Source organism: Drosophila bipectinata, chromosome 2R, assembly GCF_030179905.1.
Source record: "Drosophila bipectinata strain 14024-0381.07 chromosome 2R, DbipHiC1v2, whole genome shotgun sequence".
NCBI classification, from domain to species: Eukaryota; Metazoa; Arthropoda; class Insecta; order Diptera; family Drosophilidae; genus Drosophila; species Drosophila bipectinata.
Window position 1 is genome coordinate 7306745 of NC_091737.1, and position 20743 is coordinate 7327487.

The following is a 20743-nucleotide window of genomic DNA, read 5'->3' on the forward strand; positions in this document are numbered from 1 at the left end:
CCTTTTCTGCAGACTAGCCAGCAGTGGTTCAGGAGGAGATGGCACCCTAGTGACGGGCTCGGCCTCCACGTCAGCCCCACCCAAGGCCAGGGCCAAGTCCAAAGCAACGGCGGCGGCGAGTAGTGGTCCGTATGTGTGCCAGACGTGCGGACGCAGCTACCAGGTCCTGGGCACCCTGACGCGCCACCTGCGCAAAGAGTGCAACCAGCCGAAGAAGTACGTGTGCCGCATGTGCGGCCGCGGCTTCCACTACAATTTCAAGCTCCAAGATCACTACTACTATGTGCACAAGGGCGCCGTCAAGAGGGACTGATGCGTCCGGATAGGACCATGTCTGAGTTTCCGTAGGATATAAGCGTAATCGATGTAAAAACGACCCACTCACCATACCCGATCATCATCTACCCACACACCAACCACTAAACCGAGTCAAGTGACTTGAAATCCACAATAAAGTTGGGCTAGAATTCCATTTTGTGTTCTTCTCGGTCGGAGGAGGAGCTGCAGTGAAGGTTTAAGTGAAGGTTTCTGCCGTCAAGGTGGCCAAGAGAGGCCAGATGGTTCTTTAGGGTGTGCTTGAGTAGCTAATCGAGTGTTGCCAGCTATTTTGTTGAAAATATATTAGTAATTTTCTTAGTACACGATTAACATTGGTTTACTCCAAAATACGTACTTAACTAATCTCTTTTCTTATAGTATTTTTTTTCCAAGTCTTCTTCGATTTTTCGATAGTTTTTCCGTAATTCATCCTTTTAATAAATTGTCTTTTTGGTAGTGCTTGTATTTCAATTTTCAAAACTAAGTACTTTTTACTTCAATTTATTCAAGTTCTTGGCGTTTTTTTCGTTAAAATATTCGAATACCTAAAAAATGTATTTGAGAACTTCCAGTTGAGGTTCTATTTTATTTCAATCCCATTTTTAAATTATTTGAAATTTTTGGAAGTTTATTTGAATTTTTAAAAAATTTACTTGAGCTTTTCAAAAACGTAGTTTAATTTTTCAATAAATGATTGGGATTGATTAAAAGCGTATTGATTTTTTCGAAATTATATTTGAGTTTTTTGAACCCCATATTCAAATTTTTCGAAGGTTTTTGAACTTTTTAAATTTATGTTTTAGTTTTTCAAAAACTATATAAATTTGTTGAAACTGTTTTGAATTTATCAAAAATTGATTTTAAATTCTTAAATATTTTTTGAATTTTTCGAAAATATATTTGAGTTTTCAAACCTAAATTCAAATTGTTCTGAAAAGTATTTGAATATTTTGAAAGTTTTTCAACTTTTATTTTAGTTATTCAAAAACTTATTTAAACTATTCGAAAATGTATTCAAACCTCATATTTTATTTGAATTTTTCAAAATTTGAGTTTTTTAAAAACCTTTTTGAATTTTTCAAAAACTTATAGTTTGAAAGCCTAATTTGAAGTTTTTGGAATTGTATTTGAATTCTTTGAATATTTGTCATGAATGATTTTGCACGAATATATTTTATATCAAAGGACAACGGTCAAGGACACCGTATTTTTAATAGTTGGCAACAAAGCTAGGATTTTAGAAAAGAATTCATTTGAAAAGTTTGGTCTTTTGGTTGCTTGCTCGCTGCACTCTCTTAGATTCTCAGATTCTCAGACTGCCAGTTTCTGCGATGCTCTGTTTCCCTGTGTGTTTCCCGATTCTCTATCTGTTGCTCTCTTTGCTCAAACATCTAATTGCAGGTCTCGAGCTGAGCTTGAACCAAATATTTTACTATGAGGCCGAAATGCCGCCGCCCCCGCCGCCGGCGGCCCACGCTTCCGCACCGGAATCGCCGCCACTGTCGCCACCGGCCGAGGAGGCGGAGGCGGAGGAGGAGCTGCTCCTGCCGATGGCTCCAGTGGTGCAGTTGCGGCGCGGTAAGCTGCGATCGCGCAAGAAGAAGTCCACAACCTCCACGTCCTCGTCCGGCGCTTCGAAGAAGCGAAGCATTCCACCGCCGACGGTCCAGAGCAGCTCGGCGGCGACGCTGGCGCGGAACGCGGAGCTGCGGGACGACGGGAAGCTGCAGTGCCCGCAGTGCCCGAACGCGTACACGCGACTGTCGGCGCTGAAGCGGCACCTGGAGTTCGAGTGCGGGATGCTGGAGAACTTCCGGTGCCAGGTGTGCGATGCGGGATTCAAGCGCAAGGACTCGCTGAACCGGCACTGCAAGGTCAAGAAGCACATTACCAAATACATGTTTTAGACTGATTACTGCTGATACTGATACTGATACTGAAGAGCCATTAAGAACACGATTAAGAAATGAAATATAGGGCTACCTTACTACCAATATCTTTGTTGTTTTCGGCGGAATACGTTCGGTGCCAGAGTCCCAATCAACCATCATATTAAGCCATGAATGAATATCTGTATATAGTGCTTGCCAGAAACCCAAATCCCGAAACTATATCTCTGAGATACACACACACGCCCCCCCACATCCATCCCATTGCACCTCCCCCCAGTCACACTCGACCACCAGATCTCTCTAGTTCCCCCCCCAGCTATGTGTCTTTCCTTCCAAGATTAACCCTAACCCGCTCTCCTCACCCTGCCATGCTGCCGTGCCACTGATACTGATTTCTACTTGCCTGTTTGAAATTTGTTTTTGTTTGAAACAAACGATGATTGAGAAGCGATTGAGAAGCGAGCCACCCGATTAAACCCGAATTAATTTATTAATTTTAAACCAAAATTAATGCTTTCCTAAACGAGAACGCGACTAATCCGGCATTTTGAGAACTCCAATAACCACTGCTTGCCACTGCCTTGACGAAGTAAACCGAAAACTAAACAAAATTAAACCCAAAACTGCCCACAAACGCATGATTGACCAACAGAACCATTAACGATTTGAGAACCGAGATCTGAGATCTAAGATCTGAGGTCTGAGATGAGAACTAAACCTTACTGAAGCTTGCCATTCAAATTCTGAGACACAATCAACCCAACGAAAAACAAAAACAAATTTCAGGCCTGCAGCTGCACACGATCGACGACTCCTCGTCCAGCCAGCCGACCCTGAATCCGCTCCAGAACCAGACCCAGGCCCAGAACCACCTGAATGGCTGCAAGCCGGACCTGGCGGACGGCAGCGACGACTACCCGCAGGGACTGCAGCACTTTCAGCCACCGCACTTTGATCACTTTCACGGCATCCTGGCCTCGGCAGCGGGTGTGGGAGTGGGAGGAGGCGCAGGAGTTGGTGGCCAGGAGGAGAGCTTCACATGTCCGCAGTGCTACCGCACCTATCGCCGGCACGGCACCTTGAGGCGCCACCTGAGGCAGGAGTGCGGCAAGGGCAAGAGCATGGTGTGCTCCGTGTGCGGCCATCGCACCAAGCGGGCGGACCACCTGCGCCAGCACGTGAGGAAAAAGCACCCCGAGATAGCCATGAGGTCGCTCTTCAAGCGCCAGCAGCGGGCAGCGGCGGCGGCAGGGGCAGCCCGAGGCGGGGGCACCGCGGAGGAGGGCCCGGCGACAGAGCCCGAGATCGTGGACCTGGTGGACATGATGGACGAGGCCGGGGCGGAGGATGAGGAGCACCAGAACGCCTTCCTAGTCGAGGACGACGACGAAGAGGAGCACCAGCAGCAGCATCTCATGGAGGCCTCCTACCGCCAGCAGCTGCGGCAGCAGGCTCTGCTCCAGCAGGCCCTGCAACAAGTGGCAGCCGCGGCGGCCGTGGTGGCCAGCGGCTCGTCCTGCTCCTCCGCGGAGCTGCTCAAGGGGGAGGGGTTGTAAGCCAAGCCAAGCCAAGCCAGTCCCTTTCGCTCACAGCTCCCCTCTCTACCTCCGAATCGAGTAAAAGACGCGCCCGGGAACCAATCACTTACTAATCAATTAACCAAAGAGCGATCCGTGGCTGGGGGTCACCCTGGCCTGCATTTTCTATATGTATTTTTTCTGTTCTGCATTTACTATATAGAGGCCCCCCCCCGAGGTGGTGTGTGGCTGTCATAAGTATTTCTTTTCCAGCGCAAATCAAAAGTTGAGAACTAATCTAATAATCTGAAGCAAAAGTATATAATATATTTTGTACAAAATAGAGAAGAGAAAGAAGGGAAAGAAGAAGAGAACCAGGAGGAGGAATGCTAACTAAAATAAAGCCACGTTTTTACAAACCAAACCCACAAAATGCGTTTTTCAATTCTCGACCCTGCATGACGACCAGACCCGCCGCTGGCAGCAATCTTTTCACATTAATTTACGATATCTTAGTTGTACTATTTTTGGTAAATAACCTTAATTTATGCGAAAGATTTGCGTCGATGGCGGCGAACCCTTTTGTTTTGGTGACCAAGTTGACTTTTGTGTTTACCTCTAAGTTAGCCCTAAGTTGAATAACTCAGGCGAGATGTTTATATCCATGTAATGGCGGCGTCGGTTAACCTAATCCACACTTATACTGCATATACCTACCAGACTCTCAACTATAGATTTAAGCCAACAGTACACTGTAAAAAAATACCAGAAAACCAGACAGAAAGAAACCACAGAAACAGTCACACCCTCATCTCTCTCTATCTCTGAACTTGAACTCTCCTACTCTGAAATCGCTCAGTCTCAGCAAATCTTAGACAAACCCAATCACAATTCTTACAGATTTAAGGACGCTTTACTGTAATTATGCCACGGCAGTTATAGCGGCGGCCAGTGCGGCCAGCAAGAAGCCACCGATGGAGAGTGGCGGCCACCAGCAGAACCACCACAGCAGCGGCAACAACTGCCAGTTGACGGACGTTTCGGAGCCGGAGGTCACGATACGGAGAATGTACAAGTGCGGCAGTGCCGGCCAGGCGGAGGCCATCGTGAATCACCTGCAACCGACGGCGGTGGTCACCGGGAAGCAGCAACCGCACCAGCAGCTGCACTGCACCACCAGAAACTGCGGTGGCTGTCAAATGTCCGCGGCAGCAGCCTCCTTCCAGCTAGCCAGCCTCCTCAACAACAGCATCCGCAAGCCGCAACGGGCCGCCGCCACTGGGAACAACAGCACGAGTGGCAGCAACAACAGCAGCAGCAACTCGACGCCGAAGAAGCCCAGCGTGCAGTTCCACTGCGAGTTCTGCAACTTCAGCTGCTCCTGGCGGTACGACCTGAAGCTGCACCTCCGGCAGAAGCACGGCATCCACCAGCTGAAGAAGCTCTAGGACTAGGACTAGGAGGAGGAGGAGGGCTCGGGGGAATCGAATTCCCGCGACCGCAACCACAACCACTGGCTGTTATCCGCATCCGTTTTCGTAGTTAAGCACCGTTGCTCTATTGTTCTGTGTGTGTCAGTCTGCTAAGTCACTACCCGAAGTTAAATATATGTGTACGAATATTTATTGAAAAGAAAGCATACCTTTTTTTTTGTTTTAGGAATCCCAACTAATGACTTCTTTTAGAATCCTTCTCACGCCAGAAAGAAACTCACAAGAAACTCCAAACGATTTGTACTAAAAACGATTTATTTTAAGAGTTTTAAGTTTTATTTTATTTAACCTCTTATTGTTTTTGAAGTATTTACGATTTGTTGTTAATTAGTTTCCTTAAAATGTAATTTTTGTTAGCGAAAGTATTTAAAGTGTATTTGTTTATTGTAGCCTCCTTATTGTAGCCTTTGTTATTTATGAGAATTAATTTAGTTTAGTTTAGAACTTGGAATTGTATAATTTGTTTTAGTTTTCCTTCAACTTCTCAAAAGAACAAAAAAAAAGAAAGATTTATATTGAAAGTTAAGTTTAAGTTAAGTTTATGATGAAGAATTGAAGCTCCTTCAATGGGTTTACGTATTTTAGGTTTAAGCCTAATTCTGGACCTTGTGTTTATGATTTTTCACACAGTTCTTTTTATTTTCTTTTCATTTTCATTTCATACAAACCACAAACAAACAAAAACATCAAAATCAAAAATCGAAATTCGAAAAATCTTCCCCCAAAACCATTTTGATCAATCAATCAATCAAACAATCAATCGATCAATCACACACACAACCACCGCACACCACACCACCCACTAACCATCACCACGGGGACTCGAATTAATCAAAAAAAAAAATAGACATGAGGTACGACTTCAATCACAGCGTCTTTGGCAGCTGCGACGACGCGGACATGGCCGGGAAGGAGGACTACAAGGAGCGCTTCCACTGCGCCGTTTGCAACAAGAGCTACCTCCGGAAGCGCCACCTGCAGCGCCACATGCGCGACGAGTGCATCGGCATTCCGCCGCGCTTCAACTGCGAGTTCTGCAGCTCCCGCTTCCGGCGCAAGTACCACATGGTGCGCCACCTGGTCTCCAAGCACGGAATACCTCCGGCCATTGCCCAGATGACCACCGGCAGTGGCTCTCGCACCTCCAGCGGCAGCAGCTCGCTGGACATGAAGGGCGGCGGTCTCGGGGGTCTTCAGTCCTTGGGCGGCGGAGGCGGTGGCGGCGGCGGCTCCAGCGGCGGCGATTGCGGCGCCAGTGTGGGCAGCTCCCACAACGGCTGCGAGAGCCCCATCCCGGAGAACCTGTCGCTGCGCAAGGAGAACTACGAGAACGAGCCGAGATCGCGCTGCAACTCGCCACTGCCGCCGCACATCATGCCGATCCCCACCTACGGGCTGACAGGTGCCATCACGGCCATCTCGGCAGCAGCAGCGGTGGTGGAGGAGCAGGCAGCCGCAGCCGCAGCAGCTGCGGCCGCTGGTGGCGAAGGCAAGTCTACGGGACACGACGAGGAGGAGGCGGCCGCCGAGGCTGCCGGAGAGCTGAGCATCAAGCCGGAGCCGGTGACGCCCGGCAAGGTGCAGCACCTGCTGAACGAGGAGTGGAACATGAAGCTGGGCCTGCAGATCATATCGAATTCATTGCTCAAGGAGCGCCTGATGAACACGATGCCCTTCGCCTACAACAATAACTAAGGAGCCATCCTCCTGCATACTATACTTAATTATTTATTGCAACTTGAATCTCTTAATTTATTTTAATTTGTGCGCCAGAGCTGGTGTTTTATTTATCCATGTATATGCGTACTTGTATCTATACGTATCTGAACCGTATGAATCTCAACGTAGACATTCCACACCTTATTTTGTGTACTACTTTTGTGAGTCTCTCCCCCCAGATGGACAAAATGTGTCTTAAAGAATATTTGTCAATATTATTTCAATGTTGAACCGACTCTATCCTAAAGAAACCCCCAAGAAACCATGGAGGAATATCATTTCGAACCGTCACGAATTTGTATTTGTATAAGAATTTTATTTGCATGACAGAAATGTCCCGCACTACGAACTAAATCATTGTTAGCCATATAAGTTGATACCAAAAACGAGAGAAAACTATAATGTTTTTTTAAAGAGGAATCAAATCATCTTACTACCAGCTGAGTAATTTCCATTTGATTTAAAAAAAAAGACGAGAATTAAGAAAGAAATACTCATCGGCAAGCCTAGTCCCCGCTCTCGAGCCCGAGTGGGAGTGGGAGGAAGTGAAGGTAGATCTTAGAACTGTAATGCACTTATTCCAAATGACATGCCACCAAATTGTACGACTAGTTAAGTTATTTTTCTAGAAATTACATTCTCTAGCATGTAACACCTAATATTAATGCCTAATTTATCCAAAGTCCAAACCAAGCAAGAACGACAAAAATTATATTTAAATAAATTACAAAAAAAAAAATACAAATACAAAAAAAAATACAATTTAAAAAAAGGAAATATATTATATTTATGTATTCAATTGCAGCCAAATCGAAAGTTTTATTTTATTTCGCTTTTTGTCACTTCATCCGTTATCCTCCGCCATTATCATCACTGTTTTTCATTTCGCCTTTGTTTCTGTTCGTTGTCCATTATCCCCCCCATTTGGATTTTCTTTTTCTCCCCCTCACCCACACCCTCACTTTCACGCTCTGTGGAAATTGTGCGAACTTTTCACTAACCTATTTTATTACTAAATTTCTTTTAGATCAATCTCAACAATCAAAAAGTTTGTGTTACCGTTACTCCCACTACTCCATCTACTAGTACCTACTATCACACACTATCCACCACTCTGTGACCGGCCTCTCCTGGAAGACTCTCTCTCTCTGGACGCAGCGATCTGCCTAACAAGAAAAGTCTGTCGCTTACCGTATTTTACATACTTCTTTTATATACTTAATACATATATATATATATCTATACTATACTATACTATGATATATATCCTTGTTCTGTGTAAACTCTCGCCTCGAATTGTTTTTGTCTCTCTGGGTTTTCTCGAAGCGATAGAGTGCGTGAAGGACTTTAAGCCAAAGCTCCTCTACGCACTGGATCGTCCTTAAAGAAAAGCATGTTCTCTACAAAATTCATGTCCTTTTCGAGCTTCTTTGCTTGGGTTATCCTTGTGTCTGCTTATTGTGGAGCGAGTGTGCGAATGCGAGTGTGTGTGTGTGAGCGACGAGAGTGTGTGCGCGCGAATGTCCTTTGTGCTTTTGTGTGTCTCGTTCGCAGAGCTTTTTCTTAAAACTCTTAATATTTAATATTTTAGCTCTATTTCTCTATTTGATAATGTACTTGTGCCTAAATAAATTTTTTAACACTCGATGTTTTTATTCTTACACAGACTATGCATAGTTTTTAAGAAGGTCGTTCGACCTTGGGTTCTTATCACAAACTGTACTCTTAACTGGGATGACATTATTTTCTAATTCTAAGAAATCTAAATGTTTTACAAATACTCTTTTTTTTTATTTTACCCGTCAATTTTTTTTTCTGTTGGAATGCTTTAAAGTTATATATTTAAAAATATGTATATTTTTTAATTAATTATGTTTTTATTAAATTTTTTGTAGCTTTGCAAATTTGACTTGTTCAAAGATATACAAAAACAAAAAATACAAGAAGATATATACAGTCAGTCTCATACACGATCAGGAAGCGAAGAAATCATTGTAAAATCTCATTCCTACTCACTTTCACCCACTCACTCACCACCCATCCGCCTGTGTGTCTCCCCCTTTCTTTCTTCTCTCTCTCTCTATCTATCTCTGTCTATCCCCGCCCCCCACCCTTCTGTGCACACACATTCTGCATTTTCAGATTTCGTACTAACCTGGTATCAGCACGCCTGCGATCAGTGCGGCAAGTCGTACAAGACCCGCAAGAGTCTGAGCCGCCACCGGAGGTTCGAGTGCCGCTTCACCACCGAACGGCCCATCTTCCAGTGCCCCAGCTGCAATTACGCGGCCAAGCGGAGCGACAACCTCACCAAGCACATCAAGACCCACTTTGCCAAAATGAAAAAGGACTTCCTGCCGCTGGCCTTCCAGATGCAGACCTCCAGCCTGCCCACCAAATGGGAGGCCACCGCATAACTCCACCGCCATTAAATCCAGTCCAGTCTCCTCCAGTCTTTTGTTGGAATTTAGTTTTTAGACATTTTTGCACGTATTATGTATTACATTCCGTTCGCGAAGCCAACCGGCCAGCCAGCCAGCCAGGACAGACTGCAATGATCTACTGAGTGGAGAGGCGGGGGATTGGGTCTCCAGCTCCCATCGCCCATCTCTCAGCTCCCGTCCAGCTTTCACTTTGGATTATTTTGTGTGTGATTTGCATAAATTTGATTAATTCATGTAAATGGTATGCGAAAGCGGGCTGGCCTGCTTAGGAATTCCAATCATTGCAGTCGGGCCTCATTTGGTATTTCAGATTCGTATTTTAGACTTAAGTTAAGCGCAGAAATTTTCCCCAATTATAACTTATGCTTCAGTGCTAGTCATTTCCTAAGTTAATTTAAGTTTTAAATTAGTAGATCATAAGCCAAAACAAATTGAAAGTCCAAAAACGAAACTAAGTCAGGGAGGGTTAAACTACTGAGAGTAGGTTTACGAGGGTCGTCGACCCGACACACACTTTGCATTCCTAAGAAACAAAAACCAAAAATCATAATCTCTTTCGATTTAATCTAGTTATTAGTGAACCCAGGCAATGCCGAAAACAGCGAAATTTCCAAAAAAAAAAAACAAAAACCAACTAACTCCAACACCTTTGTGGTTTAATCTAAGTTCCTTTGCTAGCTAGGATTACGACTAACCGAGTAGACAAGCGCAACCAACAGTACAAGTTAAACAACAATTACAAAGCAGTCGCCAACAAATAGTTCAAATATTAAATCCTCAGACAGATAAAGATATATTTAAAGATGTATTTACACTAAAAAGTAAAGATTAACAAAAACAAAAAGCAGCCAAAACTCAGCAGTTACAAGGAAACACGTATTTTGTGAATGAACGGATAACGATCTATAAGCTAGTATTGTAAGGCATTTTATCTTCTAAATATATATTATATATAATCGCAAGAAATCAACTATTTTTGTACGCCAGAGCCAGAGCCACTACTAAGTATTTTTTATACGCCATTATACATAAAACATAAAATTCCAAAAAATATTTTTGTAACTCGAATAAAATTGTATTGAACCAGCAAGTGTTTTGTATATTCTCGATTTTTTCGACCGGCCATCTTCACTGTTCTCTGCTGTCCAGAATTACTAAACATGTTTCATTGCAGACCCATATCAAGCCTCATCATCATACGCATCATCTTCAGTCAGTCAATCAGTCAGTCAGTCAGTCAATCAGTCAATCATCCCACAGCGCTCATTAATTTAAAAATCTATAAAAAGACAAACCAACCAACCAAAGCCAATTCTGCAACTGCTGCTAGCTCTGCTCACGCTTCACCATGCCACGCCCACACAAAACCAAAAATTAAGTCAAGCAAACAAATCAAATAAAAAAAAAAACACCCCGCAACACACACTAACTGTAAATATCACAATTTTTTATTACTATTTTTTATAATTTTTTTACTCAAAATACTCAAAAAAAAAGAAAAAATTAATGTTTTCCACTTGAAATCTCTGAAAACTTGTTACTTTTTCAAAAATCAAATTCAAAATAATGGTCATAGGCTATAGTAAGCCCTTGCCTCCTGAACAATACGATACTCATGGATGTCTCTGTTTTCTTCTCCTTCTATATATGAATGTGATCCACTAACTTGCAGCTCCAAGCAGCTACGCCTCCAACTCGAGCCAGACACCGCCGCCGACCGGAAGCTCCGCCAACTCCTCGGCCCACTCCCTCATCCGGGACTACTGGTACGAGCTGAAGTTCTCCGACTTGTTCAAGTTCATCAATCCGGATGGACGCTACCAGTGCCCGAGATTCAATTGCCTGAAGAGCTACAAAGATGCCAGCTCGTTGCAACGACATATCAGGTGAGTTCGCCCTTCTTTGAATATTCAGTTTCTTTTAATCTGAGAGATTGATTTTTTGTTCGTCTGTCTGATGACTGATACTATATATAACTCTCTACCACTCTTTACAACTCTTAGATATGAATGTGGTGGACAGAAAAAATTTCGCTGTCTGATGTGCGGCAAAGCATTTTCACAAAGCTCCCACCTAAAGCGACACCTTGAGTCCGGTGTCTGTGTCAAATATTACTTATGAGATAATGTTTTCTTTAAAATCAAATAGAATAAGCGTTATCCCCATAGGCAGCAGCCGATGATCAACTGATTGATTGGTCATCGAGTTATGTACCAGAAACATGAACACGATTATATACACCACACCAAAACACACAAACAATGATGAACAAAATGATATATAGAACAATTAGTTAAAGAACAAAAAAAAAATGAGAAAAAAAGTAAAAAAAAAAAAAAAAAACAAAACCAAGAACAATTACAAATAACAAACAACAAAACGAATTTATTGGATGCCACATCATTTATAAAGAGGAAAAACAACCAACCAATCTATATAGAGATATATATACGATGAGAATTATTGTTGAAACTGAGCATTAAAGAAACAAACCAGAATACTTAGTTAAAAAACTGAAAGCAAGTGAAAACGAAATATTAAACAAGCTAGAGAAACAACAACAATATATACACCACATAATATATATATAGTATATATTGAAAGCAGTCAGTGAACATTTTATAGGATTTTAGTAAAATGTAAAACCAGCAAAAAAAAAACAAAAAACTAAAGAAAAAAAATATAAGTAAGGAGTAGTAGAACCCAGAGGCAAAATAACAAAACACATGTTGAACAGAAAACAAAAAAAAACCAGAAAACATACACGCAAGGAAGCTAAGAGCAAAACAATTTTAGTCAAACTAACCAAAACTACGTAATTTTAGTTAAAATATATATATTAATAATATAATATAGAAACTAAACCAAGCAAAACTTAGTGAAATTAACAAATGAGAGAAAGTGCATAATAACAGAAGCAGAAACAGAAACAGAAATGCATATAACAAAACGTACTGTGTTTATTTGTTGCCAAATATATATCTATTATATATATTTCTAATATATAATATATAACTAAAGCGATTCTTGTTATGCCACACAACACCAAACACCACACGAGGACTATAGAAGTGTATGACCTGAGGAGTGGATGAGATAATAATAATAATAACAACAATAATAGCAGAGATCAGAGTTGGCAGATTATCAAAAAAGTATAACTAAATATGTTATGTAACTTCTAAGTTGTTACCAGGACAGGCAGGCTCGACAGTCTGGAGTGGCTGGGGATTGCAGGAAGATTTGTTACATGGTTCCAAGAACAACAAAAAAAAATAGAGAAAAAAGAGTTTATATACATATATACAAAACATATACATATGAGGAAGAATTAAAGAACAACCACATCTACATATACATGCAGTAAAGTATATACACATATAGATCTATATATAATGCTATATTAGCAAAAATGTTGTCTGTTAAAAAAAAAAGGAAAGGATATTAGGCAAGTTGTTGGGAAGCTAGAGGAGGGCCGAAGGATGTTTGTAACTTATACTCACATACCCTATAATATAACAGTGTGTGTGTGCGTGGGCGAGTGTGTGTGTCAGTATGCCATGTGTGTGTGTGTGCCAATAATCGGTTAAAAAAGAAGGATTTTTGTACCAGAAACAGAAAACAAAAAAAAATAGAACATTTTGTGCCATTAGAAATTCTCCACCAAACTGAATAAGGAAAATTCTGCTTAGAGGAAGCCATAGAACGAGATCGAACAATATACTCAGAAATATAGAGAAGGATATATACGGAAACCGATATGATTTGTTGTTGCATTCGAGGAGGCGGAACCAAGATTCTGTTAGATTTCGTTGTTAGTTCGAAGGATTGTTTAGCGAAATTTTTTCAAACGGCAAAAGTGACAACTAAATGCTATGAGAGTGCCATTATCAAACAAATTTTTAAACATATATATATATATATAAATGATAAATTATTGAAATTATACGAGTACGAGTACGAGAATACATATATAGATATATATATTAACCTAAGCTGGAGGCAACTAAAATAATTTCTAGTTAGAAAGGCAGTAACGAAAGAAGGACCGACAGAAGGATATATATTGTTTGTTGCTTGTTGATTGTTAATCTTTGGGTTGCAGATAATAAACCTACGCATATATGCATACATGTATATGACAGTACAATAAACAAATATTAAATATAGATACGGAAACCAAACAGCAATAGAGCAAACTGTATGAACTCGAATGAACTAGACAAATTATACACAGAAAAAAAAACCAGAGAGCGGAATGAGAAACGAATAAGAATCAATTATAGCGAAATACTAACCAATACTACTGGCTGGCAAGACTGGCTATATCGGTCGAAATAGTTCTTGCGACGCCACGCCCCTCCCCTCCCCGCCCGCAAATAACCAATACCAAAGGCAAATTTTTAATTGATTCACTTCAATTTTTGTTTTAAATTTTGCTACCAAGTGCAATAAATAGTCTCCGCGGGCCTCTCAGCAATCTGTCTTGTGCGGCTATTTGCCAAAGTCAATTTTTGAAATGAATAGTCTAAAAAAGCTAAAAAAAAAAATTATATATATATTTAAACAATAATCGCACTTTTGTAACCCCAGAAAAAAAAGAAGCAAACAAGACAAATTGTTGGTCCCTGCGGAGGAAGATAGAAATCGCTTTTAAATTAGTTGAAATTTATTCAGAGAATTATCCGATATATATACTCTTGTATAATTTATGTTTTTGTTAAACTAATTCACTAAGACCTTGTTGCGAGTAGCTAAATTATTATTATTTTTGCTGTTAAAGTTTAGGGAAAAGGAATGAAACATGAAATGTTTTCAAAACACTTTTTTGTTGAATCGTTTTTCTTTTAATTAGTTTTAACCTTTAATATTACTATTACTATATTATTACACATACAAATATATATTGTTTCACGCTAATTTAACCACAGAACTTTTTATGTTTTAACTTTTGTTATATTGTTAATTAATATTTATCACTAAGAGATGAGCAGAAAACCGTTTGCGAAAAAAACAAAACAACAAAAAAAAATATGATTAGTGTTAACTATGTAAGTTACAAAATAATGAACAAAATATACTCCAAAGAAACCAACCAAATATATATATATATACACACATATATACAAGGACATATACATATACCGATATATATATATATACTTATATATATATATATTTTAGACAAAAAAAAAACTGAACAAAGCAAAAACAAGAACAAGAAAAAGAACAACCAGTCAAGAAATCGAGTTTTAGTAAAGTGTATTTGGAACAAAGAAATTGCCATAAAAGTCTAAAGTCGAAAAGGATTGAAGGATATATATATATATATTATATTATATATATAATCAAACCAAAACAATAATTACCAAGAACAACCAAGAACATAGAGCAGGAGCAGCCGCGAGGAATGTTTAATTGTAACGAAAGTTGTTTATTTTTTGTAGTGTAATATTTAACAAGAAAACAATGAAAGCGAGTAAAAATTGATAAATGATATATACATATATTTATTGTTAACGAAACCACGGAAAAGGCGAAATTATGAAACAAATTTATACAAAAAGAAGATTAATGAATGAAAACTAAAATTAAAGTAACGCAAGAAAACTTTCATTGACGAAGAAGCTGATATTGTTAGTACCTTAAAAACACATGAAAATAATGAATGATAAAAAAACCAATTAATAATTATTAATAACTGTAATAACAAGCGGTAGGTTTAAAAAATGAACAATGACAGAGAAATTATGTAACCCAACCAAGACCATTTGGAATTATGTTTTAATTTTTCGAGGAACCATTTAACCCAGAAATTGTTATTTTTGCGAAAGAAAACTGATCAAATGGCATTATATATGGAATCGTTTATATACACATTGTTTGAAGAAAGTGGTAACAGAAAAAAAAAACAGCAAACAACAAGAATAATAAAGATTGATATTGAAATGTTGAAACCCCAAAAAAAAGAAAATCATCCTCTTGAACTTGATTTACTGGAAGGGGGCTGTGGGCAAATAATCAGACTTTCCTCTTACAGGTGGACGATCCCTAGAGTCAGGTCAATGGCTACCACCCATTGCTACCGTTACGCCATAGTAGACGGTACTACCTGCAACTGTGGGCCAAGTTTTCGCCTCAAAACTTATACCTCTGTTATTATAAACTTTGTAAAAAAAACCAGTGCCAGTGTTTGTGTAAAGCGGTAAGATTTGTGTATCTACTAGACTAGTCTAGACTGTGTCCTTCTCTTTTAGCCACCGATGTGTAACTTTCCGCTACAATAATCTATCAACTATCTATCGCTCTTCAATCGAACTGGTAGTCGGTTATACTTAAAATCATACATCATCCATCACCTCCCGATCACCCCGATAACTGATTTTGTTAACCTTTTGTTTCGTTTTCCCGATCGCCTTTAAGTGACCAATTCTCTAACCTATTCTGTTTCTTTTTCGCCACTCTTTTAGAGAACTGGACGCTGTCCGTGAAGTCGGTGACCTCGCTGAACAACGTGGTGACCCCGAACAGCTCGCACATCTGCCCGCGCTGCGAGAAGGCCTACACCTACAAGAAGAACCTGTCCCGGCACCTGCGCTACGAGTGCGGTCGCCTGCCCACCGAGAAGTGCCAGCACTGCCCCTACGTGGCCCGCTACAAGCACAGCCTGAACATGCACACCAAGACCCAGCATCCGGAGCACTTCAGCGAAGGTCCCAGCCAGGGACCGGCCATGGTGGAGGGCAGGCAGGGGAGTCAGGGCGTGGGCTTCAACCGGGTTCTGTTCGACTCGTCCTCGGGGGGCAAAGACACTTGATCTAATTAGCTTACTTTCCACACTGATCTCTGCGGGCAGGTAAGTCGCAAGCCGGAAGAGAATAGCGAGTCAGACCGAAACCTTACCGAGCCTTAATAAAAATGCCTTTTTGTAACCAAAATTGAAACGTGTCATTATTGAATTCTATCCTAGTTGTAAGTTAGTTAAGCTGCGATTAGGGGCACGGTTATTATTTCTAAATCCTATGTATACTTTTTTTGGCTGTGGTGTTTTGTTTTGTCCTTGGTTCTCATCTACTGTGCTGTACAGCCACCACAACAACACACAACCCCCCCACACTCACCCATTAAGATTATCCCAAAAGTACGCATTAAGAGCCTAATCTAAGAACTAAACAAAAGCGGAAGTTGTTTGCTTGTTTTTGACGAAATAAGAGAAGAAGAAGAAATATTGAAGAAGAAGAAGAAGAAGAGTTGAAAGGATACATCACGTTTAGAGAGCTGAGCTTATCCTTGCAGTAAATTTCTCCGGTAATTTACTCGCTTCCCGCCGAGCCTTGACTAACCCCCGATCTCATTCACTTCCGCAGCCTCCAAGCAGGACAAGGGCGAACAGACCGAGGGCACTCCGGACGAGTTCGAGCTGGACGACTGCCTCCTGGAGAGCAACGACATCGTCATCACCCAGAACAAGGACGGTTTCGTCCTGCACGTCAAGAAGCTGGGCAACATCACGGCCGCCAAGCTGAGCGCCGACGAGGATCAGCCCGGTGTGAGTGGCCAGACCACGGCGGCAGTCACCGTCACCGGCCCGGCCGGTCAGCCCACCCCCACCATCACCGAACTCCTGAACGCCGCCGCCTCCCACTCGGAGCCCAAGGCCACCCTGACGCCCCTCACCAGCAGTACGCCCATCAAGTTGCCCTCTTCGGAATGCGGTGAGTTCCTAAAAAAAAATAGAATATATTCTTAAATTTTTAGATACAAGATACACTAGGTGTCTAAATAGGGGTTTAATTATGGGAGACATGTTAGTAAACAAATTCTCGCAGTCAATTTTTTTAAAAAAAATTATTGATAGGAAAGTTATAGAAAATAAATTATATAAAAAATATAGCATGAAATGTGGTTAAATATTTATTTTGAGATAAAAATGTATCTTTAAATAAATGAGTAGCGAAAAGTGGAAGGATTTTGAGGATTCATCCGATCTTCTTAAGTCATAAAATGACTAAATTACACTAGCAGAAACTAAATGAAAGAATCAAATAATATTCTAGTAACAACTTAGTAATTCATAGTAACTGGGAGTCTATTAAGTCTATAAATAAAAAATAATGATTTGAAGCTCTGATTCTTTAATTGATATACGATTTCAAGTGAATGATATCAGGGGGAATTTAACTATATTTACAAAGTAACGATTTATCAAAAAAATGAGTAATGGTTAAAAAATAACGAGAAAAATAACCAGAAAGATAAATAATTATGTACATAGCTAACTAACATATAATATGATTCAACAAAATCTTGAAAAATCAGAACAAATACTTTGTAAAAATAATTAAAATTTTTATTAACTTTAGATTTAGTGTTAAACTATTACAAGCTGGAGGGATTTTTTGCCAAAAAAGTATATTTATATTCATTTGTGATTAAATTTATCAGAAAAAATTAATTAGGAATATTTTAAATTGTTTGGGATGTTTTTTTTATTTTTGAATGAAATTTAGAAGTCTTTTTTAACAAAAGGTATGCAGAAACGTTTTAAATTTAAAATAAATTAATTTTAAATAAATAAAGACCTTAAGAAAGGCCACCAATAAAACCCCTCCACTAATAAACCTTTTCTTGGATTCCTCTCCTTATTTCAGAGCTCATCAACATCAAAAAGATTATCCCGGCCACCACCACGATTGCCACGCACCCGACCATTATCCACCCACACCACATCATCCAGCATGTGCCGCAAGAAACACACCACCAGGAGCACCAGCAGCAGCAGCACCAGACCATTCACATCGAGGAGGTGCCCCATACGTCCCACCAGCAGCAGCACCACCACCACCAGCCGCAGCACCACCAGTTGCAGACCGCACAACCGACGCACACTCAAGTACAAAGCATCATTACCGCCCATCCCGGCCAGACGATCAATCTGGTGGGTCTGCGGAATGTGCAGCTCACTGAGCAGAAGCCGATGACCTCGCGGATCCGGTATTCCCGTGGCAAGATCATCGGCCCGACGGTGCAGAACCTGCAGATCGTGGAGACGCACGAGCCGCTCCAGCACCAGCACCACGAGCTGGCCGACGGCACCAAGTACGAGATTAGCGAGATCGATCTGAACAACCCGAACAACTCGGCGGCGATCATCAGCGACCTGGTGAAGTATGCCGAGATCGATGACATCGAACTGCCGGACGGCACCAAGATCGGCATCGGATTCGCTCCCTCGGAGATCACGGAGCACATGCAGACCACGGGCGGGGAGACGCACATCACAACCATTGAGCACGAGCCGCAGGAGCTGCAGGTGGTGCCGCAGTCACAGCACACGATCCACGCCACCCAGCTGCAGACGCACCACATCCAGACGGTGGTGCAGACCACCAGCGATCAGCAGCAGCACCACCACCAGAGGATCGAGCTGCAGGAGGACGACGGAGTGGAGACCATTATGCCCGAGGAGCTGGCCGTGCACGACTCTAGCAAGAGCTACACCATCCTGACGACGCGGCCGATGAAGGAGGAGTCTGATGCCGGCGGCGACCACTCCGGCATGACCTACGAACTCTCGCTGAGCGACTCCTCGCTGGGGCCCTGCGACGACCCGGAGTCGCGGTACGTGTGCCGGCACTGTGGCAAGAAGTACCGCTGGAAGTCGACGCTGCGCCGCCACGAGAACGTCGAGTGCGGCGGCAAGGAACCGTGCCACCCGTGCCCCTACTGCACCTACAAGGCCAAGCAGCGGGGCAACCTCGGGGTGCACGTCCGCAAGCATCATCCGGAGAAGCCGCAGCTGGAGAGCAAGCGCGGACGCAAGATCTAAGGACAGAGCAGAACTTTTAGGAAACACGAGATCAGAAGTGGGCAGGCGTGAGTACACAGACGTTTTGGACCAGTTCCCCATCAGATGAGCACTTGAGGGTAGTCGTATGGCTCTATCTTTTCGAGAGACCCTACTCTTAATTTGCATCCTCGTTTAAGCTATAACTTCTTATTTGTTGATTATTTTTATTAAGTTTTAAGTTGACTTTATTACCTTGTTTCCACGAAGCTCGCCACTTCAAGCAGCAAATTATCTTGATTAGGCTTAGTTTACATGTCTTCACACCTAATATAATTGAAAGTGTATATTGTTTTCGGTTCAGAGTAATTTCCAAAATTACCCAACAAAGTTTCATCGAGAACAGACGGAAAATGATCAATGTGCAAGTATTTTCTTGGAAATAACTAAAAGAATACATACAACCTCTAAAGCAAAATAAGAATAAACTAATTTTAATTAGAACTTTATTATCTGTACATGTGTGCGTGCTCTCAAAAAACAAAAAAACACAAAAAAAAAAATATTAAAACTAGACTTCAACTAGCAAAATCTTAAATGAGAATTAATGGAGACGAATGCACATAAACTTTACCTTAAAAATATCACAAATATGTTCGGCGTAGTAACCAGTTAAGTCGAAAGTAATCCATAAAAATAATTGTAATAAATTGAAGAAGAATTGTAAACTGTATTGGAGGCTTACAAACCCAACTTTGTAGACGTGTCTTTTCAAAAAGATTTTTTTTTACAAAAAGTGCGAAAAAATTGAAGAGAGGAAGTTAATTGTAAATTACGAAAAAAATAAGAAAGTTTTATTCTTACCCACTTAGTAAAATTGTACATCTTTGGATAAATCGTGAACTTGAAGCATATTTTCGCATATAAACTTTAATAAAAAAAAAAAACGACAAAAACCATTTATAAATATGTATTAGATGAACTATATATATATATATATATATCTTTTGCAGTTTTGTGTGTAAATCATTCACTTGATTGAAATTAAACATTTATTATGTATACTTAAACATAGAAATTATATTTTGAACAATAATTGTAAAAACAAGATGTCAAAATAAAATAAAAACCTAAAAACGTATTTTGTTATTTTTCTTAATCGGTAGATTAAGTTGCTTCGAAGAATTCCCACTAATATATTTCTCTTTCCAGGTGACTGATGTGGCTTCGAACCGCGATTGACCCCCGAAGAGACCCCCGATCATACCTAGTCCGAGCACACCTAATGTATTTCTCTTTTCTTTTAGATCCGCCCGGGACACCAGTCTGAAGAGAGATCTGAAGGAGAGGCCCTGAGAATCCTCGGACAGCTGCTCCATCGCTAACCTTAAGTAGAATTGTAAAAGGAAACAATTGACATTCCTATGCATATATATATATTTTATTATAACTAAGAGCCCAAAATCTAAACGTTCGTTTCTGTATGCCACTAAAAAGTAACCAGAACCCGAACCTGAACCTGATTATCCACCAAACTCCCAGCCGTGTCTATCGATGTGTTTCAACAAAACCA

General features: G+C 41.0%; 1 protein-coding gene across 21 annotated transcripts in view; it reads left to right on the forward strand.

Moving 5' to 3' along the window:
• lola (longitudinals lacking) overlaps positions 1-20743 on the forward strand; it is a 62528-nt gene that overhangs the window by 16357 nt on the left and 25428 nt on the right. The window contains exons 6-7 of one of the 21 annotated variants that reach the window (XM_017251204.3): positions 16751-17098; positions 18035-20311. The exons of 11 other annotated variants lie outside the window; for them this stretch is intronic. In XM_017251204.3, the coding sequence (XP_017106693.2) occupies positions 16751-17098; positions 18035-19212 (1526 nt within the window). In that variant the 3' untranslated portion in view covers positions 19213-20311. Of the gene's footprint in view, positions 1-12; positions 473-1719; positions 2241-2996; positions 4152-4627; positions 5364-6067; positions 7744-9081; positions 10474-11055; positions 11270-11386; positions 12051-15853; positions 16322-16750; positions 17099-18034; positions 20312-20743 lie in introns of those variants that run through there. 9 more of the 21 variants (XM_070279127.1, XM_017251219.3, XM_017251214.3 and 6 more) reach the window with 9 other exon arrangements.